General features: G+C 36.8%; 1 protein-coding gene and 1 long non-coding RNA gene across 3 annotated transcripts in view; one reads left to right on the top strand and one right to left on the bottom strand.

Annotated features, from left to right (window-relative positions):
• The window catches only part of LOC307004417, a 37,954-nt gene extending 15,243 nt beyond the window's left edge, over positions 1 to 22,711 (bottom strand). The window contains exon 1 of the long non-coding RNA XR_013799028.1: positions 22,572 to 22,711. This is a non-coding gene — a long non-coding RNA (uncharacterized lncRNA). The remainder of the gene's footprint in view (positions 1 to 22,571) is intronic.
• On the top strand, positions 415 to 22,624 carry tmcc3 (transmembrane and coiled-coil domain family 3). Of its 2 annotated transcripts, XM_079623632.1 has the most exons (5): positions 415 to 552; positions 1,465 to 1,720; positions 16,838 to 17,787; positions 18,127 to 18,262; positions 20,717 to 22,624. In XM_079623632.1, the coding sequence occupies exons 2-5, from the start codon at positions 1,658 to 1,660 to the stop codon at positions 21,017 to 21,019; spliced, it is 1,452 nt and encodes a 483-aa protein (XP_079479758.1). In that variant the 5' UTR covers positions 415 to 552; positions 1,465 to 1,657; the 3' UTR covers positions 21,020 to 22,624. The 2 variants fall into 2 exon arrangements, with proteins under 2 accessions (XP_079479758.1, XP_079479757.1); XM_079623631.1 differs by lacking the exon at positions 415 to 552 and having other exon boundaries at positions 1,355 to 1,720.
• Positions 22,712 to 23,863: the final 1,152 nt, after the last annotated feature.

Below are 23,863 nucleotides of genomic sequence, written 5' to 3'. Positions count from 1 at the left end.
CTGTTTCTGACCCTGCTGACCCCTCTGTGACCCTCACCCACCAGACCTCTGTGCTCGCAAGGATTTGTGCATCTAAAATGTGATTATTTAGCAGCGCATGCAGGGCAGATGGGAATAATTTGTAACAGTTCCCCAGGGAAACTAAACCCTTTCACTTAGTGACTGTCTCATTCAGTAGAGTAGCTGAGGTTTATTATTTCATCATTAGTGCAGTTTGCTAAATATTGCTATTAAACATTAAAATGATGTAGGTTCATAACTGATATTTTAACCCATGTAACAGTAGGTTAACAGATACAGGCATATTCAATACAAAATAGCTAAAAAAAAATGTGTGTGTGTGTGTATGTGTGTGTGTGTGTGTGTAAGAGCCAGACAGATAGACTGGATTGACACACCCTGAATGACTCTTTCAGACCAGTAGATGTTTAAAAATTCAGCACTCGTTTGAAAAGGATTCTCCTCTGAAACATTAATGCTGTGTAAGATATGATGGTTATTTATGGTTCGAGACTATCGGGTGACGTGTTGTGAATTGCAGCTTCTGTCCAGGTCAGATAAATAATTACTTGAGTAATAGACACTGTATTTTATTTTTTATTTTTATGATCACACTTACATTGTTTTAATACTCAATTTTCAGACGCTTGTATTAGTTAGTTATGAGGGAAAAGACTGTGTTTGGGGTTAATTATTATTTTTTAGATCTGGATATTTTATTTGTTGAAACTTTTTTATTAGATCTGTATTTTATATTCTCATAAAAAATATATATATAAATAAGATGCAACAGGAGAAAATAAATGTGTTTCAAACACATTTCAGTAATGTATTATGTTTGTTTAGTAAATGCTTTTGCTTTTAAATATTACTTTTTAACTATGAATTTGATGTTTCATTGAAACAGAACCAGTGTTATTTTTTTACTTAAGTTTTTGTTTTTGTTCTTCTACTTAAACATATTGTCTAATGTCTAATATTTATATTTTATTTCAGCTTTATTTAAAAACGTTATTTAATCATTTTAGTTAACAATAACAACACTGTACAGAACCCAAAGCCTAAAATTTGAGCTTACCTAAAAGTATAGTTCACCCAAAAAGCATGTTTCACTCGCCTGTTCCCAAACCTGTATGATTGATTAAATATTAAAGAAAACACAAAGAAGGAGGGATGGATGAGTTTGTGATTACAGGAAAAAAAAGGTTTATAAAATGTATGCAAATGTGTGCATATTTAATAAGATTTCTCATCTGAATATTTTAAATGTGCAAGCGCAAAAATGTGTACTTTAAAATTGCGTATTTAATTTTGGTAAATGGAAACAAAAACATTTTACCACTTGTAGTACCTCCCCTAAATGGCTGTGTGTGACGTAATGACGAACTTGAGCCCGCCCCCTCGCTCTCTCTCTCTCTCTCTCTCTCTCTCTCTCTCTCTCTCTCTCTCTCTCTCTCTCTCCAGATAAATGTGCACCAGGGTTGAGGGACTGAGTGAGTGAATGTGTGTGTCGCGCAGATTACAAAGAGGAATCTACGGACCGAGAGCGCGCGGCGGCGCCCCGCACCCCGTGACACAATGTAGCAAATTAGACCGCCGAAATCGCACATGAGCGTCCAGTTTGACCGGACCGGACCGGACCGAAGTGAACTGAACTATGCCCAGCGCCGAGAGAACTTTACCTGAACTCGAGAGGAACTCTTTCTTACACTGCGACATGGTAGTTATGCTTGAGTCTTTTTAATCCAGCCATGCAGCATGTTATCTAACCCGCAGACTGTGCATATGTGTGGATATCATCTAATCTGATGTGTTTCTGCTGTTTATGGTTCATGATCTAAGATGTTGTTTCGTGCTAACCCAAAATATCCATATCGTTTTACTATAGTAATACTGCAGTAACCAGTAGTGTTTTACTGTAAACAATGGGTTTGCCTCACGTACCGCGGGTTTAATATCTTTACCTTGGTATTGATATCATGTTTTTTTATTGTCTATAGTTATTATTGCTATGGTTTTACAACGAGTTTCTGTAGTAAAACCACGTTTAAATGTTGTAAGGATCTTTTGTTAAGAATTGCATCTAAAATGTCCAACTTATAGGCTAATGCTGCATATACAGCAATATAGTGCAACCCTTACAACGGCAACAACATTGACATCAGAAAATTAATTTATTGCTAAAACATTAGGACTGTTGTCACAACAGTGGTTTAATTCAAATATTATTTTTATGGGCGATACAAACGATAATATTTACCTTTGAACTGACATCTCACAGCATGGTACTTTTAGATAAATGGGCACGTGAACTTTCTATTAATCAAAATAATCATGTGTCCACAAATATATTAAGCAGCACAGCTGTTTTCAGCATTGATAATAATAGTCTGCATATTAGAAGACGGAGTAATGCATGCCTTACATTAATAAATTACATTTTAAAATACATTAAGACAGAAATTTTAAATTGTAGTAATATTTTACAATATTATATTTTACTGTATTTTTCATCAAGTAAATGTAGCCTTGGTGAGCACAAGAGACTGCATTTAAAAAAAGTAAAAAAAAAATCTTACTGACCCCAAACTTTTAAACAGTATGCAACGTGTCTGAGAATTTCAGTTATTGGCATAATCTGTGCATGTTGCTCAAGCAATCCTCATTAAAAGAAGAAGAAAGGAATCTAAAAGGAATGCTGATGGAATTCTTTTTTATCATAAATTTGAACCAGTCCTAAAAGGGTCAGACGGGATTCTTCTATTTTATACGTTCACTTTATCCAACAGAGTTTCTGTGACTAGGACTGATATAAACAACAGAAAAATAAGCTCAGTCATGAAGTACTTCAATATTTTAACTACTTCTTTGTCTCTGAGTGTGTTCAAATGTCATTGTGTCAAGTAATAGTGAAACTTGACCCCAGTTAGACCGGTTACACTGGTGTTTCCTCATAATGAAATGAGTTAATGGTGATGCTTTACCATTCTAATTCATGGAAATCAAAATCCCAAGTATCTGCTGCACACACGCCTAAACCACATTGTTAATGCGTTTGAAAACTGGGGTGATGGTGGCGTGCTGTGGCATGTGCTTGGGTCTTGAGTTAGGCTGTTGTACGCAGAACAAGTGCTTCTGTGTTCAGTGTGTGAGTGCGCTCGTGTGTTGACCCCTGGCACTAAGACAATGTGCTTGCCACATTGTTTTTTTTTTTAATGCGACTAGTCCCTGCTTAGAAAAAGAACGTGTTGGTTAGTCATTATAAACCTCAAGAGTGTTTGTTTACTTCTAAATTGAAGAAAATGAGCGCATTAGCATCCCTGCGTCAGTCCATTTGTTTAAACATTTAAACGCAGAAGTGATTTGGTGAATGGAAGTTGCTGATAGGCTTAATTGATTGTTCTGAATGTGTACGCCAGTGCATTATTAACCCCGGCGTTAATGGAGAGAGAACGTAAAACACATTCGATTAGCCTTTCGTAATTGAATTGCTTTGCGTGATGTATCATAAGCGTGTTGTGTTAGTGAAGCTGTCTTTATGGACCACGCCATTGGACGAAGCGATGAAGTATTGATTAAATGACAGATCAAATGGAATCATACATTGAGTTCATACGACAATGCTCAAGTGAGGCTAAACATTGTGTTTTGCTACTTTGGGACACCTATTAAAAAGCATAAACATGTTTACGGATTTATCTACATAACTAAACTTCTATTGCTTTTACATTAAGTTTTGTTGAAATTAGAATAGCCTATATAGTGAAAAATTTAAATAGGAAAGTCATATTTTTTAATTATGCCCCAACAATGGAAGTCTGTGGGGCAAAACACCAAAAGAAAATAGTTTTATTAGTGTATGTGTTATGAAACTGCTAGAAAGTTTTTGCTATGTGTGCATATGGTCTTATGAAGCCACCAGATATGTACATTTGCACAATATGTAAGGATAACAGAAATAAATGCCATATAATAATCCATAAATATAATATAATTTTTTTAAATTAAAGCTACACTGTGTAGGAATTACTCCCATCTAGCGGTGAAATTGTATATGATTACCAACTGAATATTACTTTCTAGCCCCTCCCATTCCGAGAGCGTTTCAACTCCTACGGTGGCCGTATTATTTCAAATCTGCCGGCAGTCGCGAGTAATCTCCGCGAGAATGTATTATAAATGGCAGATTCTACGCTTACGAGAATACTTGATTAGTTGGTAGAAGTAATTATACATTAATGAGCACATATCATTTTGAAAGAACAAAGTGTTTTTTTTGCTAAGAATCAACTTAAAAAATTACACCGTGTAGCTTTAAAAAAAAAATAATGTACAAAATAATTAAAGACATTTTAAAATGAGAAATACAAATTTCTGGTGTTTGGACAGGGCAAATGTTGGCAGGACAAGTAGAAATTTGACCATTTCCATTGTTACCAACATAGTTCAACGATTCAGCGTTTCTTGAAAGCCAAGTTTTAACAAACCTTCGCAAACAGCATCACAAACGTGTGGTTAAAACTACTTCAAGCATAGTTCCTTGCTAGTATGAAATGTGGACTTTAGATCATTCGCCTGAGCACAAAAAGAAAACTAACATCCAGTTCATTATCTTTCATTCCATTCAAATATATACATTTAATTCTATATATTTCAACAATCAATGTGTGGAAATGCATAAGGAAACCCTGGAGTGTGATGTAAGATGGGACCTCTAATGAATCTAATAGGCCTAGTAGTTTTCTCCAACAAGGCATAGTACTAAGGTGGTTAAGGTTTACTATATGTGAAGACATCTCTAACTTCTGGGGACAATTTGTGCCCCTAAAATATAGCTACCGTGCGCACACAAGCATTTGAGAATGCAGTTGTTCTTCTGAGGACATTGTGATGTTCTGTTGTGTCCAGAGTAACCTATAGACCCCCCTTCAACACCCTCACCAGCATGTGGAGCACGTCTGGATATTGGACTGATGAAATGTCCCCCAACGCTTCCATCACTGGTGCTGTCCACATGCCAAATCCTTGCAGTGTTGACACACTTAAGAGTATTAGTCTCACTCAGAGTTATTAGTGTCCCTTTGGTGACACTTTGTCCTATGTGGCCATAACTTACTGCTGTACTATTGTGTGCTTGTGTCATGTGTGTCACAAATAAGATTGTGGAACTGGCTGTGCCCCAGATTGCTCTGATTTGTGGATGAGGGGTGGATATCTTCCCCTGTATTAAAAGAGACATCCATTGTGTTTACTGGAGGAAAACAAATTAAAGGAATGTTCCGAGTTTGATATAATTGAAGTCCTATGCAGCATCTGTGACGATGATGATTACCACTGAAAGCAATTGTGACGCATCGGTGAGTTTGTAAAAATAAACAAAAGTGGGCTTTAGGAATGCACTTGCGATGGAAGTATACAGGGCAAAACATTCCACTGGAATAAATGCACAAATATAGTTGAGGTACTGAGATACACCGGCGTGTACTCATCCGTGTAGTGTATGAACTTATTAAGGTTATTGTCATTCATCATCTGAGTCTGATGCCCCTCCCCCTCCGCTGCATAATTGAAGCTGCGACAGTTGAGTGCATGAAGTGTCCAACATTCACACTTCATTTAAGTGCATCATCTGGGTATTTAAAGTGCACTTTTTCAATTTTGACTTTTCAGTGTGAACAAGCTTGCACTATTTATGCAACAACAACAAAAACGTCATAGAATAGTGCACAAGTACTTGAATTGGGACGCACCTTATGTCTTGTGTGAATTGATTTATGAGTGTAGATGTGTTTTTTCAATTCTATTTCTTTATCAATTTTGTCCAAAAAAATGCACAAGAACAATATTTTTCCTACCCCAACATGTACAAAAGCTTAACATAAATAGAAAATCGAATTAAAAATGAATCAATAAAAAATATACAAATCGATATATACGTATATGTATTTATGTATATTTGTGTATTGTATACATAATTGTTACACGCACGCACACACACACACGCATGCATACATGCACACATATATATATACACGTACACAACAATCGAACAAATAAAATTATAAAAGTTGTAAATCAAAGTGCTTGCTAATATTGTATGTGCATGTGAAGATAAAGCCTTTAAACTCTCTTTGTGGCCATATAATACAATACTTGCAAGGATGTGATGTAACCAGTATTTAATTTCACCTTTTCATGACAAGGGAAGGCATATATATATGAATAATTCATTAAATTTGTAGAAAAAACCTTGAAAAATCTATTACAATTCTTGAAAACTTTTCAGAGCCATACAAAACCAGCATGAATACAAAATTCCTTTTCTAAGAACTTGGGCCTTGGCACATGTTGTAAACTCTTTCTTTCCCCCCCTTTATCGTGGACACACTTATTTGGCACTGACTCATAAATGCTTTTTTTTTTCTTATTCTTTTTTTTGACAAAAAACAATTTAGCAGTTAAATCCTTTTTGAATGTCTTGCCTCATAAGCCCTATTCAGCCAGGACTAGTTTTCCAGGGGGGTCGTTACAGAAATTCTTGTTTCACAGATGTACTTTGTGATTTTAATCCCATCTGAATCTGCCAGGTCTGTGTTTTTCTCACACAACCTCAGTAAAAATTTCAGACCAAATTACCTACTGTTTTTTGGCAAACTCAACGGCCCTCTGAATAATCTAATCCTGCACTGCATGCGAATGCCTGTGATTTGCTGATGTTGTATTATCCAAATTCTTCTCCTCGTGTGTTTTCGATCTACCTGAGCTACCAATCTTCGTCATGCTTTATTTTCGTTTCAACATGGATGGTATCTGACGAATAAATAAATAAATAAATAAATAGAGCTAAATCGTGGAAACCGCCCATTTTAATATCAGTGTCAGGTAAGAGTAAGAGAGCCTACTTGTCTAGATTTCTCTGCTCACTTATTTATTATAAAAAGCCACTGCTATAAATTCATGAAGTTTGCAGGTTTTATTTTTCTATAAAAAAAATTCATCATATCAACAAATAATGATTTTTAAAGCACATGACCTTCTGTAACTGCCACGTCTAGAAAACACACACTCCCACTTCTTTAATAAGCATGGATATGTTAGTCCCGTCCGAATATAAAATCACTGACGTCAAGTGATAAGAACTGTAACTAGGAAACTAGTCCCGTCCAAATAGGGCTAAAGACTTTTTGTAAGTGCATTACTATAAATTCAATTGAGTTTGTAAAACCGAAGCCAGAATTGTAGTCGCAGAGATGTATTGAATTCAGAACATATCTTTTAGTCACTTGGTTTAATAATGGCATATAGCAAAGGTTACACGAGTTCGCCTGCCTATCCAGTCTACATGTTTTTGCTCCCTGGCCCTTGAGTTTCGAAGTCACATGACAAGCAGACAGAGCAAGTTTCTGCAGGACCTGCATGCTAGACACACCCGAGTATTTATGTGTCTTCGTGCAGATATGCGTGTTATAAGTAACAACAGTGTGATAACGAATGGCCCGTGGCGTGTTTGCGTTTACACATTTAAGGCACAAGTTATGTTTTGTGTCTCAGAAAGCTTTAGTCTTTTGTGTTTACAGTTTGATCAGAGAGCCACATGCCTCTCTTCTTTTGCTTTGTTTTTATCGTACAGTTAAAGGCAGCTAAAATTATCTATTTTATTTATATGGGCATAGTTTGGAGAAACCTTGTGGGTTTCAGTGCCTGATCTTGATATGCTTGAAATGAGATGAACTGACCTATTAACCAGTGTGATAGTTTAAGTAAGCACTGCATGTGGGAGACAGTCAAACTGTTTAATATTTATTTTTTTGATATAGTGCAAGTTCTCCTCATTCTTTGTTTCTATAAATTGTCTATAAATGTAAAATATGTGCAAGAACTGGTGCATGTAGTCAGTGGTGTTTTAAAAGGGTTACCTTTTTATTGCAAAAACTGTGCTTTCTAAAACACTGGCAAAAATAACATGCATGTCAAAATTTGGTCAGTCACATCGATTCACACATTCTGCAGATCTTTTACTGTAAACTGAAAATGTTATAATCTACCCACTCTCCCATGTAACAATGTCAACGCTGCTGTTTTGTGTACAATAAAAAATGCATGATGATCACAGAGTGGTTTACTTTTACTTAAAAAACAAACAAAAAACAATACGTACAAAATGAGCTGCTCAGTTTCAGTAAAATGTTTAGGTAGTTTGCAGTTCTGAAACTTGCTGTCTGAGAGGTCATGTGCCTATTTTTGGCTGTGGTTTGGCTCACTTCATGCCCCAAGCAAGAAAAAAAAAAGTTTCAATCTCAACCAAACCTACCATAGATTTTATTTTATTTTTTTAAACCATGGTAGGTTTGGTTGATATTTAAACTTTTTTTTTTTTTTTTTAACCTCATGTTGCTTGGGACATGAAGTGAGCCAAAATACAGCCAAAATAGGCACATGAACTTTCTGAATCCAAGTTTCAGAACTGAAAACCATCTAAACATTTTATTGAAACTGGGTGGGTTGTTTTGTTTTTATTTTTTTTATTTACCTTAAACGCATACCTTGGGTCTTTTTGTGACCCTGGAGTCGGGACGCCATTCACTACCCCCTCCTCCTCATAATTTTTTTAAAAAAGTTAGACATCAACCTTCTTAGTATTCCTCGATCATTCCTTTTCTAACAATATAACATGAAAAGGCAACGAGCCAAGTTGATGAGTGGCTTTATCCGCGTTTGAATATACCTCTGGTTCTAGAGCTTTTTAAATGGAAACCAAGGCTTTTAAAGTTGGGTAGAAACTACGATCTCTGAATCAGTTTGTTTGCTTACTTCCATGGCTGCAATATGCTGTGTTTTCCTCCAACTGGCAACCCGGGGGGTGTCGAAATACTAATGGGTAAATTGTCAGTGGGCGGAATCACACGGACCAAAACAAAAACAGACATTCCGAGTTTTTCAGATGCAAGCGTATTATGGTATTTTTATGCTTTAGTTTAGAGCAGTAAAAAAAATTACAGGCAGCACCTTTAAAAAATGATCAATGAACCTAAGATTTAGTGAGATTGTAACATTGCAATACCGCTTCAGCTCTCCCGAAACTCCGTACCATCTTTATTGTTAAGGACTGACCCCTTAGAAATAGTGAAATGATACTACACTCTTAGAAGAAAAGGTTCTATATAGAACCTTAAAAGGTTCAATAGGCGCTTCGTATTTGGAACCCCTAAAAGGTTCTACACTCTTAGAAAAAAGGGTTCATTGGGGTTCTATATAGAACCCTAAGGTTCTTTACTCAACTCCAAAGAACCTTTTATGCTAAAAAGGTTCTATAATGACAAGAAAGAACCCTTTCTTGGGTTCTGTATAGAACCTTTTAGGGGTTCCAAATACGAAGCGCCAATAGAACCTTTTCTTCTGAACTGATTTGCAGATTAAACCAAAGAGCTTTTAGCCAAAAATGAGTTTTGAGTGTGAAAATAAAAGCATTAAGCGTTGTCATAAGCTTAAACGCATACCTTGGGTCTTTTTGTGACCCTGGAGTCGGGACGCCATTCACTACCCCCTCCTCCTCATAATTTTTTTAAAAAAGTTAGACATCAACCTTCTTAGTATTCCTCGATCATTCCTTTTCTAACAATATAACATGAAATGCCTCAGCGATTTACTGCAGAGCAAGTACTGAACCCAGTCAAATAGTGTCACTGTCACTTAATGGTGGATCTGGTGAAGCTGTCAGTGATCAAAATATTGATTTTGAAGATGTTGACAATTATAGTTTTGAGAATATGTTTGAGATCATGAATATGAGCAGATGCTGATTGTACATGGGAAATTAACTTTGATGTGGACAGTGTGATGATGGTATAACACATCTGCTCAAACTAAACCCTTCCAAGCTCCAAAAGGTAACAAAATCTGCTTGATTTTATTCCTCTGTAATTGCTACTCCATTATCAGGAGAGTTTTATATTATCACGACAGGTAGAGATCCATCCGTGTTAAATATAGATCCGGCTCGCTAAAGACCCGAATATGTAATAATGACTGACTAATAATTGATTTCATTCATGCATTTAAGGGTTAAATACATTAACCCATAAACAGCCACATTTACATGTTAACAGCACTTATTCAGGCCTCAGACACTTGACCCACCCAATGGTGTTGAGATAATAGAGGAAGTAGGATTGATAATTTGATTTCTAAACACCAGTAGATGCTATTAATCCAGTGTGACTGTGCATATAAATAATAAAGAAAATCAAACATTATGCTGATCTGGGCTCCTTGGGTTAAAGACGAGCGATTGTTTATAAAATGTCAATATGTGAATCACCTTCAGACTCATTCTGAATTTAGACTAGTTGAAAATGATTGATTTTTACTGTATTTGTATGGCATGCATTACATTAGTAATGTTTCTTCCTGTTACACTAGAGAGTGAACTTCTAGAAAGCTTTGTTTTTTGTTGTAGTGGCTTCCTCATTACAGCATAGCCTAACTGTTTCCTGTGGCACATTCCAGAGTTGGAGAACAAAAGCCAAGAAGCAGAGAAACCAAGAAATGCAGTTAGACAGACATTGGGAACTTCTTAAATTTCACACTTTCCCAGCACTCAATACGAGCACACATAAAACCAGGTTTTTGCTTGGTGCACGTTGCTCGGAAAAAGGATTTGAGTTGTTTTTGTATGTGTGGTTTTGCTATTGGTTTTATGACATTAACTCTAAAGCAGGGCTCTTTTGACTGGATTAGAGCTTAGCCAACACACACGCGCTAACAGCTGCACAGCTCTCTCTCGTCCGACGCCTGGTATGTGCCTCGTTCCCAATGAAATTAAAGATAAAATCAATCTTCTACTCAGGGGGACTTGGAAAAGAAGTCAGAAAGAGAGCGAGTGAATACATCTTTTCAGGATTTTTGTTTGTGGGAATTATGTTATGCACGCACTTTGTGCTTCGCTACTATATGAATACAATCCCTTTCCCTAGGTATGTTATGTCATATCGCACTTAATGCAAAATAATAATGGCATATGACAATAAATATGCAACATGTCTTTCTGTTGTCATCTTTGCTGACTGGATGCAAAATTAAACAAATGCAGTATCTGTATTATGCCTACTTCTCTGTATATTAGGCTAAAGAAGAGTAGTATTTCCGGATTCACAGTATTAATAAAACTGTTTAAAAAGTACCCGGATGATCTACTAACCTCCAGCAAGATACTGAATGCACTTTTAATAAACACTTTACTATCACATAAAACCATGTGACCCTGGACCACAAAACCAGTCATAAGTCGCACGTGGCAAAAGCCAACAAAACACTGTATGGGTCAAAATGTTCGATTTTTCTTTTATGCCATAAATCATTAGGATATTAATTAAAGATCATGATCCATGAAAATATTTTTATATTTCCTACAATAAATAAATACCGGTAAATAATTGTTGTGAGTGAATGCAGCATATATCTAGCTTTAATAACTAGATCTAGATTTTTTGTTTTATTATTGTTAGGTTATTAGATAGCTATCTAATAACCTAACAATAAAACAAAATCATTTTAGATGTGTGAAGACTAGATAATAAGGCTGTGCATCTCACTCAATACCCCCATTCCAAGTCTGAAAACAAAATTGTCCATAGGTAGTTTTAAAAGTTCAATTGTATCAGAGTTTGGTAAGAGACCAAAATAAGCTATATTTTTTTACATTTTATTTGTCCTTTGACTATTGTGCATCTAACATAATACATAATATGGCAAATGTGGAATCCTCCTAATTATAAACAAAACATCTCAAATTATTGTTTCAGAAATTTCTGGAAATTGCCACCACAAAATCAGTCATTTTGATTGCAAAAAAAATAAATAAACAATTGGCAAATTCCTAGTGGGATTAATTAGAGCAGTTATTAAAATAGCATCTGACTGAATGTCTATGAAATGTCATACATGTTGTTTTATTATAATTTAATAAAAAAAAATGTTTATTTGTTTTACAGTGGTGTTTTTATTATAATTAAAATAAATTGTTTTAAAGAAACATTAAAATATTACAAACAGTTTTGTTTTTGTTCAGTATGTAGGATGCTGCAAAACCAGATTTATGTAGGAAAACCTGAAAAGAATGCATACTAGTCATAGTCTGTGTGTGCAGTTAAAGCAGTCTTATCATTTATCTTGGGGGATTGCCAAAAGAAAAACCTGTTTCAAGAGAACGACAGAGCCCAGGCCTTTGATTGTATGATTTCACATTAGATTTGAGTTTAGAAAACACTGGCTCTCCTATAAGGGCGGAAAACTGATCTTAGATCAACACACTCACTCTGTTTGTGCTGTGTCAAGTGTGTATCCAGCTGCATCGGGATGTATTTTAAGCATGGTGTCAGAAACTGGCATCTCTGCATTTTTATTTAAAAAATGTTTTTTCTTTTTTACTCTGCTGTCTTCTTTCATTTCCTCATTCTGGCACTCGTCTCGAACACTTCTCAGTTGAATGGAGACAATAAATTCTGCTTTTCATGGTCGCTTGTTTGTGACATACATAAAATACCATTTAGAAGTTTCGATTTCATGTAGATGGTTTCATTTCAACAGTATTATTTCTGTAGACCTCAGCATTATGTAAAAAGCATGTGAACAAGCGTCACACACACATACACAAGGGTTTTTATGAGTCTTCTCTTCCATGTACAGAATTGTTCTCTACTCGAAGGCTGAGAGCTCTTCTCATGATAGGCCTTCTGTGAGGTCACTTCCACGAGCCACATGGTAACTAATCTATTTATCTTAACCTCTCTCTCTCTCTCTCTCTCTCTCTCTCTTGAGAAATAATCCAGGGTTGGATTATACAATCTCAGTCAGTACTGACATTCCTTGTTTATTTTGTAGCGGCGGTGTAAACCTCAGTCAGGCTTTAGCTGTGCAGAACATGAAGTACTTTTAAATCGTGAACTAACAGGTTCGCTGTGTAAGCGCAGATAGAGATTCTGTTAATTCCAGTTATGTATGCGTATCATTTGACTAAGTGATACTGGGTACATCTCAAGAAGAAGAGATTGCAAGTCAGACGCCAGGTGTGTGTATATCACTGGAAGGAGAGAAAGTAAGGAAGGTTATATGAGCAGACGGTCTGCTTGTTACACGTTTGATCTGTTTGACCTAGTTTTCCAGAGACCTTTTCTGCCCTGAAGACACTGATACAGTCTGCTCAAAGTCAGAAGAGGATCAGAGGTGCTTCAATGACACACGCAAACATGATAGAGGCTTTTTACAAGCATTAATCATTAAACGCCATTCAACAGTCATGTTCATTTCACTAGTGATAAAGCAATATATTACACAGGCCAATTCAGCTGTTTGCTATTAACAGATTCATTATTGTGCTAGCCTTGGAGGCAAAGTATTGAGTATTTATATTTTAAGATTTCTTGTTGTTACCTTGGTGACACAAATTCTGAGAATTCAAGAACCATTTTCGACGGATTACAAAAATGTTTGAGGCCTTGAAGGTGCAGTATGTAATATTGACAACTAGTGGTTGAAATGGGTACTGTAGTCCAAATTCAAAATATTGAAGAAAGTGGTTTCCCCCGCCCCCTCCTCCTCAGACTCGTTGTTCACGCTGGTTGCCAGTTTGAGGACATGCAACAGGAACGAGTGCATTTGACAATGAAAGGCAACGAGCCAAGTTGATGAGTGGCTTTATCCGCGTTTGAATATACCTCTGGTTCTAGAGCTTTTTAAATGGAAACCAAGGCTTTTAAAGTTGGGTAGAAACTATGATCTCTGAATCAGTTTGTTTGCTTACTTCCATGGCTGCAATATGCTGTGTTTTCCTCCAACTGGCAACCCGGGGGGTGTCGAAATACTAATGGGTAAATTGTCAGTGGGCAGAATCACACGGACCAAAACAAAAGCAGACATTCCGAGTTTTTCAGATGCAAGCGTATTATGGTATTTTTATGCTTTAGTTTAGATCAGTAAAAAAAATTACAGGCAGCACCTTTAAAAAATGATCAATGAACCTAAGATTTAGTGAGATTGTAACATTGCAACACCGCTTCAGCTCTCCCGAAACTCCGTACCATCTTTATTGTTAAAGACTGACCCCTTAGAAATAGTGAAATGATACTAAGTGAACTGATTTGCAGATTAAACCAAAGAGCTTTTAGCCAAAAATGAGTTTTGAGTGTGAAAATAAAAGCATTAAGCGTTGTCATAAGCTTGAACCCAAGTTATGATTCACTGGATGCATTTTATGGAAAAATCTCTATTCCGATTCATGAACTGTGCCAGTAATGCCTGAGCTGATGGTGTATTTGCTCCTTGTGGTCTGCATTTACATGTCTTATCTTCCCTCTCTTCCACTGCAGTCGAGTCATAAAAGCCCATGTCCCTGATCTCTGTCGGCCTGTTACCGCTTGATGGCTAGCTGCCATGGTAACCGACAAATTTGATTTCATTGTAAATATCTGACATTTTTATATAAGCATACACGGATAATTCACCCACAAGAGCTGATAATAAGTATTCTTCCCCGAAAAGAGCTTTTCTAAAGCCACCCTGATGGCTCATAACTTCATAAATTGCAGCCTCCATCTGTCTCTTGTTAGCGGGTTTGTACGTATTGTGATGCTGAATGTAGCTCTTAGTAAGGCTGGGGAATGGCCTGACGAAAACTAACAATCCTGACAGTTTTGTGGAAGAGAAAATTGATTCAGGGAAATTTAAGAGGATAATTCACCCAAAAATAAAAAATCTACCTGCTGTTATTATTTATTATTTTTCATATTAGCTAAAAATATTAATCTCTATCTTGGCTTACAAATCTAATTTAAGCTTTAAATAAGTGAAAGCACTATTTTTGTACTGATTAGAGTTGCCAGGGAGATTTTTAGATCTACTGCAGAAGGGAATATTTTCAGAATTGAAAAGAATGAATAACCATTTAAATGCTAAAGCTATCGAATCGCTTTAAAAGAAATCAGTGGTATTGAATACTTTTATGGTGCCTTTTTAGTCTGTTGGGAACGTTTAAATCGACGTCAGTTTCGGCACCGAAGACATTCTGTTATAGTAAATATCTCCTTTTGTGTTGCAAGGAAGAAAAATAATCGTATGAGTCCGACGTGGATGAATAAGGGTCAGTCCATTTCAAGTGATCCATAAATTGTAAAGTTGGATTCTTTTTTTAATTGTTCTGTTTTTCTTTTTTAAACTATTCACATCTATTTATTGGTATTGCAAAACCACCAGGTTTTGATTTTACTTGGTTTAACCATGGCAACTGTCTAGTGTCTACAAAATAGACTATTGCACACTGTACAGATGTTTATGGGAACCTCAATATCTTGGTTTAGGATGGTCCTTCTTGGAACAAACACTGAAGTCCAAATGTAGTGATCAAAATTTATTAAATTTCCATTTAAAAAAAGATTTTGTGAACAAGTCCATTGTCAGTAGTGTGAAGCACAGCAAACCAAGCATATTTCTTTTGGTAAACACAGCAAATGTGCATGACCAACTTGAACCATATATGGAAACTGTGTGGGGAAATCTTTCACCCTAACGAAAAAATGCAAATTGTGTGGATTCTTTTGAAATGACTGGATTTCACTTGGGGAAATTCGCAGACCGACAGTAAATGTGTATGCAAATTGTGGGTCAATTTGAAGGGTTCACACCTCAGTCTTTATTTTATTTATTTTTGTGGGGGGTACCAAAGTAAGAATGTGCATGAAGAAATCTCAGGTCCACTGGACCACTTGAGATGAATTGACCTGTAAATTATGATTGAATTTTAATTTTTGGATGAACTACCCTTTTAATTTGCCTGAATGCATTTTATGTCCTTCGGGACTATAGGGATGGCTTATTATTGCCAGCCTATTACACAGGTTCAAAAAGTGACCTTATGAAGAGCTTCATTCATTTCCTCATTCCAAGAGTTTTATTTTCTGGCTTAATCGGATTCTTTACACTCAATTTGGTCCACAGCTTATTTCAGGCCAGAAAATGCTGACCTAAATCTTTAATATTATGGTAAAAATCTTGAACTGTTATGTTGCTTATGTTCTTTTCCAGTTTTCAGTTCTGGACAGTGATGTCATGTGACTATGACTGTGACTGAAAAGAAAAATTGGCTCCTTGGCTTATTTCCTGTTCTAATAAACTATGCATCCTTTTGGTTCCTGAGGCAGTTTCATGACCATGTTTTTCTGGATTTTCTCCAACATCGTGCCTTTATCATCTATTGGCTGGCTATAATATTTATTAAAGTTTTTTCTTCTAATTGACTACTCCAATGCCAGACATATGGCATCTCCAATAGATATTATACCTGTTAATTCGGCACAGGGAAATGTGCAGATATTTATCACAGATATAAAATATAAGGTGCAGGCATGTTAACTTAATGGCGCTAATAATAAAGATATAGGCCTAACTAAAACTATTCAAAATAATTTTTCGTACATTGAAATAAAGCTGAAATTAAATATAAATCTTAGATGAAAAACTTACAAACTGAAATCAAATAAGTTGAAGTACTACAATTATTAAAACTGAAAGAGAAAATATTTTTTTTAAAGTAAACTAAACACAAAAAGCTAATTTAATATATATAAATATTAATCAAACAAATGCTAATTCAAAATAATAATTAATACTACAATAATATATATTTAAAAAATACAAAAATCTTTTTTTTTCTATACAACTAAAAGTTTAATATGGAATATATGTTTAATATATGGAACTGAATACAATCACTTTTTATAGACACATTTTCATCGTATCCTTTTTAAAGTTATTATTAATTTTATTCTCTCTCTCGGTTTCCTTTCAGGCGGAGAGAGGCGGTGACGTGAACACACTTAGCGTGCCGACGGTCTTGCGCAGAGGTGGTTCTGAGACGTGTTTAGACCTGGATTCTGATCTGGCAGTACGGGACACCCCACGATCACGCTCTGGTCTGGACACCCTGCAGCAGAAAGTGCTAAAAGTGAAAGAGCAGCTGCGAATTGAGCAAAACTTACAGGATGAAAACGTGGCAGAGTATCTCAAACTCATCAACAGCGCCGACAAGCAGCAGAGCGGTCGCATCAAACACGTGTTTGAGAAAAAGAACCAGAAAACGGCGCACAATATTGTTCAGCTGCAAAAGAAGCTAGAGCAGTATCAACGCAAGATGAAGGAGTGTGACATCCCGAATGGGACCAAGCACACGCCCACACACTCCAAAGAAAACGAGATGCCCAAAGACAACCTCAAGGAAAGCGTGGTCATGGGGAGTGGGCGCCACCAACATTTGGACAAAGTCAGAACTGTTGGCCCAGGAGTTTCGCTGTCGCCGCCGTTCTTCTTTAGCAAGCCTCGAGAGATAGCAAACCTCATTCGCAACAAGTTTGGTAGCGCGGACAACATAGCACAGCTAAAGAGCTCCATGGAGACGGGAAGCGGGCTGCAGGCGGAAGGGGGAGCCCGAACTCTGAGTGGCAGCGCCACGCTAACCCCTAAACCCAAATACCCGAGCGATGACGAGTGCTCCACAGGGACATCCGTGTCGATTGAGAGTAATGGTCATGTGACTGGTTCGGGTGCGACAGGGCAGCACGGCGGGTCTGCGAGAGGAGGAGGCCAAGGGGAAAGCAGCAGCCGGCTGGTGGAAGCCTGGGAGGAGTTAACGGAGTTGAGGGAAACTCAGAATCTACTGGCAGACGACATCGACGCTCTGAAGACCCAGTTTAAATGTGAATTTGAGAATATTACACAAACACTACAAGAGGAGCGGTTCAGGTTAATAGTCTTTCATACTCTATTTTCTAATGCAAACATGTTAGTGTTCAACACACTTGTGACGTGTTGAAATAGTGTTAACATGGATACACAATACATCTGTAGCATATCGGTTATTGGCAAAATATTAGCGATGTATATTAAAAATAATACTAGTTTAATTTATCATCGGTAATGTTCGACAATGGATATTTTGTATGCTCATTTATCACGTTTTTAAATTAGATTTTTTTTTTTTACCTCACTTAAAGTTCTTTAAAAACACTATAATTTAAAGGTACTGTTAAATGTAATATTTCACAAATCTCAAAATGAATATTCATGTTGTTCCTCTATAAGGTGTGAGCGATTGGAAGATCAACTGAATGACCTCACTGAGCTTCATCAGAATGAGACGGCAAATCTCAAACAGGAACTAGCAAGCATTGAGGAAAAAATGGCCTATCAGGCCTATGAACGAGCCAGAGATATACAGGTATATACAGACACACGCATGCAATGACACATGTACTATCCTCCGAAAGTTATGTACAGCGCTCAAAAGGAATATCAGCCTAGTGTAATTCCTTATCCTATCCAGCCACAACGTGATAAAGCAATGAAATTATCTTTTTTTTCATGTTAATTTGAGCTTTAGTCCAAAGCAGCCATAACTACAACAACCCACAATAAAATCTTACTCCACATACAGTAACTGTACTGAAAAACACTACAGGTCCAACGTTAACCCGCGATACTTCGGTTTTGATGTGAATGCTTAAGTGTACGCGAGCAGCTGAATGCATAGCTTTTGAAAGTATACTTCATTCCATAGTGTGCGCAGCTGACACGTGAGCCCTAGAAAGTGTTATCTTTGTCCAGTGTCTGTGCCATTTCTCTCCAGTTATGACAGATAAACAGATAACAGATAAAGATGCTAGTTGCGGGTATCTCTATCAGTGTTGCCACACTGTGGACCAACCAATATGTGCACCAAAAAAAAAATGGCTGCACGCTTACTATGCTAATGATCAAATACACACACCCTCTGTAGGGTGACCCAGTCCAGAAATTGGGAGCTTTGTTCTGCTTCCCGCCAGACGTAAGCAGCATTTCAATAATGTTTTGTGGGGTGGTGATGGCACAATGGATAAGACACATGCCTATGGTGTGAGAGACCCGGGTTCGAATCCACTGTGAGACACCAATGTGTCCCTGAGCAAGACACTTAGTTGCTAAGCACCCCTAGTTGCTCCAGAGGCGTGCGACCTCTGACATATATAGCAATTGTAAGTCGCTTTGGATAAAAGCGTCAGCTAAATGAATAAATGTAAATGTAAATATGCAGGATCCCGCAAAATCACATCTACATCCCTTCAACAGAGCAATAACATGGTGGTCACCCTAACCCTCATATGTGTAAAAACCACAGTATACATTGGGCTTTACTTTAGCGCACATCACTTTTAACTGAGAGGCTATTTTTGTGCCTTTCGTTAACCTAAACGGGTTTCTCAAACAGTCCCTTTATCTGCCATTGGCTGTGCAGATAATCCCGTCCCAAACTCACGTCATTGATTGAGGCAATGCTGAGATGTCAAGCTGGGCTGCGTTTTTCGCACAACAACGTAACTCGCTGCCACCTACAGTACTAGGTAGTATGTGAGGCATCGTTGGAGGAATTATCTAGCGAGTCTAGCTAGATACTGTAGTGGCTTAGTTGCACATCCAACAAACCAACAATATAGAACGTCATGCAGGTGGTGGGGTAATAACTTCACTTAATTAATCGGTTAGAGATCTTTTTTTAAATATATATATATACATACACTGCTTGGTAAATGCTTAAGAGTCAATGAATGGATCATGACAGTGATTATTATGTAGGCTATTATGTTTCTAGCATGTTATATGTTTACATCATTCTTCTAACCCTAATTGATGGAATACAAGATCTTTACCAAAAATGTATGTACCTCTTGATGGAAATAAATGTTGTGATGTTATTTTTGGATCTTGCATTGGCAATGCAAGAGTTGAGCACTCTGTAAAGTCTCTTCCGGCACATCCCAATGACTTTCAATGAGTTAAAGGTCTGGACTCAGAGGTGCTAATTCATGTGTGAAAATGATTCTTCATGCTCCCTCCAAACCATTCTTTCACAATTTGAGCCTGGTGAATCTTGGCTTTGTCATCCTGAAATATGGCCATGATGTGTATTCCTACAAGAAAAGCTACCGTACACACTCCATCAATTAGGGTTAGAAGAACTGTTGCCAAACGTAAAACATGCTAGAAACATAATAATCACTGCAATGATCCAATCTTAGATTAAGCATTTACCAATTTAAATCCAAACACCGACTTTTTTTGGCTGGGCAGTGTATACATAGTGAGAGAGATAACGAAATGTATGGATTGTACAGCATGTTAGCATGAGAAACAAGAACCTGTTTCTAATCACAAACCAAGAGCTGTAGTTCAAACCATACGACTTTGTGTTTTTGTTCGCAAACTTTCATTGGAACTATGGTCTTGGGAAACCACACAGAATCATTGAACTACCGTATGTTGATAATGATGGAACTTACTTGCAACCATAGCACACCAGGTTGGGATGCTGATGATCGCAAAATGTGATTTTTGATTTTGGTTTAATAAACTAGAAGTTAATCTTGAGCACTTCCCTTTTAAACATAATTTGGCCATTTAGTTTATCGATTTTTCCCCATCTAACAAAAGATTCCAAAAGAAGTCAGAGCATCAAGCTTTGCCAAACACACTTTAAGTGCAGCGACAGCAATTTGCTCCCCTGCTTAAAGTGCTCAATAATCACTCCAGTTTTCCAGCTGCTGTTTTATTAAATATCAGCGATCTTGGAACGCTCGCATAGCCAATCAGATCTGACAACTGGGAATTGTTGCATCTTCTGTCTTTCCCTCTTTTGCAGGATGCTTTGGAAGTTTGTCAGACGCGAGTGAGTAAGTTGGAGCTACAGCAACAGCAGCAGCAGGTCTTGCAGTTGGAAGGTGCCGACGCTAAAGTGCTGCTGGGAAAATGCATTAACATCATGCTGGCCATCGTCACTGTGATCTTGGTGTGCGTCTCCACGGCTGCTAAGTTTTCCGCTCCACTAATGAGAAGTCGTCTACATGTGTTCGGGACTTTGGTATGCATTTGTCTACTGGTGTACGGCTGGAGCAACTGGGAGCACTTGCAGTGCGCAATAGAACGAATGCTACTGCCTAGATGAGGGACGTAAAACATGCGTGTTGTGTTGCCCGTTCGGTGACGTTCGCGTCAGACAAAAGTGCTCCTCCGGGGATCTTCCCTTCACAATGTGACTCATAAGACAATGGCTTTAACATACACTTTTGGTCCATTTTGTGTTTGTGTGTAAGTGAACGAGATAGTATTCATGATGTACTGTAGCAGAAACGGGTCCATCTCTGTGACTGTGTTGTTATACTTTCGAATAACATGTTTCCACTCGTCAGCTGTGTCTTAAAAGTCAAGGTTTACCACCTTTTTTACACATTTTATGTGCTTTCTTAGGTGGCGATGGCATGTTTGTGCTCACAAAAACAAATCTGGGTCATATTTCATCCCACAATCAATCTCAATGCAATATATATTGCATAAGGAAAATTAAGACTATTTAGGGACCAGATATTCTTTATTTTGTTTTGTTTTGCACTGACTGTCATAATTATGTTATGTTTTTATGGGTGTTTTACTTCTGAGTACTCTTGATTCTCATTAGGTTCTTATTACTGCGAAGAATGTGATTCTGGAAACGATTTACAGTAATTTTAATATAGGACACTGTTTTTCATTTTAATAACGAGAATGAGATTTTTTGGAGGAATGTGATTAATTATAAATAATGTTAGAATGCAGAGCATGTAATTGTCTTTAAGGGCTTGATTTTCTTTATGCACAAAACATTTTTTATTTTGGAATTTAGGGTGAAATACAAACCAGACATGTTTTTGACATACTTTGTGAGTTTCATTCGTTTACTAAGATTACGTTTTCTAGCATTATTTGTACTAATGGAATGGCCTGAAGTTCTTTTCACCGGCACTTTAAACATGGCGCCCAACTTAGAGAATCTGTTTTTTGTAAATTTTTTTCCTTCCCTTTAGCCTGGTCAGCGGTGCTCTGTACTGACCACAAAAGATGGAAACAAACACTCTCTTTTTGTTTGCTAATAGAAATGCCTTAGGGGTTATAGAACAACAGAAGGAAACAAAGGTCTCCGTTAAGTTTATGTAACGCATTCTGAACTGTTCTTTGTGGAAGTTAGAATTACTATTTTTATATATTTTTAAGTAGCTTTGTTTAATGTAAGCTTTAATGATTCCCACAATGCAAACTGATTTAAGCATTACTACAACTGTTCCTTTTGAGTGTGCGTGTGCCTGCCTGTGGTTTTGACTGATGATTATACAAGCCACAACATCTGAATATACCCATGAACTGAGATGTGGTGTAAAATTAGAGTTTTGGAGGCCTTTTTTCTTTAAGCATGGGAAAAGTGATTTTATTTGTTTTATAGCCTACATGCTTTAGTGTCCACCCGGTATGAAACTGGTCTGGTTTTAATTTAAATATGGTCAAAACCTAAAAAATAAATCTCCTCAGTTTCTCTATTTTATGATTCTTTCTTTATTCAACATCCTGTATCTCTCATTTGGTGGAACCATTTATTGTGAACTAAGAAACTGTTTCTCGTGAAAATGGAAGTTGTTCGTTTCTTTTCTAACGTTACATCCCTAACGTTACATGTGCTTTTGATATACCTGAAAGATTATCCTTTGCGAGACTTCAAGGCTTGAATGCTTTCATTATTTTCAAAGGTCACCGATGGACTTTCAGACGGTTGTCGCTCTCTTGTGGTTGATGAAGGAAACGGAGCACGATGAACTCCGGTATGAAACTATGGAAAAAAGCTTCAATTAACATATCGTCTGACTCCGTATCAGTAAAATAATAAACTAAGCGGAATGACAATCCACTCCATTATATTTAACAAGAGTCCCGGCTAAAAATAGGACAACTATACTGTGCGTTTTGTGTAGATAGACCGCTGACAACGGTTAAAAAACTAGGCTACTATAACGTTAAGTTACCTGTTGGTAGAATAGCGTCGCTGCTAACGTTATGTCAAAACTTGTTAAACGTTCTCAGTCAAGACTGTCTGTTTCTTATTACCTATGTTGAATTAGCTATTCGCACTCCTGTTTTCTTGGCTTTTTAGGGTTGGTTGTCATTGCGTTTGTCATTTAACTGGCTTTTCTCCGTCTCCATGTACAGCAACATACATCAACATGATTGAACGACTGTCGACTGACATCATCATCATCGATGAAACCGACCGTTAGAGAAGATTGCGTCATCACCACCTAATTTATGCAGTTGAATCCAGCTTATTTTCTAACTTTAAATTGTTTTTGTATTATCAAAGAACTAATATACAGGTGAAACTCAAACAATTATAATATCGTGCAAAAGTTCATTTATTTCAGTAAATCAACATAAAAGGTGAAACTATATTATATAGACTCATTACATGCAAAGTGAGATATTTCAAGCCTTTATTTGTTATAATTTTGATGATGATTATGGCTTACAGCTTATGAAAACCTTTTCACAATATTCTAATTTTGAATTTGGGGTTTTCATAAGCTGTAAGCCATAATCATCAAAATTATAACAAATAAAGGCTTGAAATATCTCACGTTGCATGTAATGAGTCTATATATTAGTTTCACCTTTTAAGTTGAATTACTGAAATAAATGAACTTTTGCACAATATTATATTTTTTTGAGTTTCACCTGTTTAATATATATTTATATGCATAGGTATAGATATAGGATAGGTATCTAAAAAAAGTAATAAAACAAGAAACGTTGGGCAAAAAAATTCATGAGAAACCAGGCATTCTTTTATAATTGTATTTTTTTCTTGTTATTGTTTATAATAATAATAATAATTCATTACATTTATATAGCGCTTTTCTCTGCACTCAAAGCGCTTTACATGGAAGGGGGGAATCTCCTCAACCACTACCAATGTGATGTTTAGCATCCA

The sequence above is a fragment of the Phoxinus phoxinus genome (genome assembly GCF_949152265.1).
Source record: "Phoxinus phoxinus genome assembly, chromosome: 9".
NCBI lineage: Eukaryota > Metazoa > Chordata > Actinopteri > Cypriniformes > Leuciscidae > Phoxinus > Phoxinus phoxinus.
The sequence above is the reverse complement of the archived record's forward strand: the minus strand, read 5'-3'. Positions and strand labels throughout refer to the sequence as shown.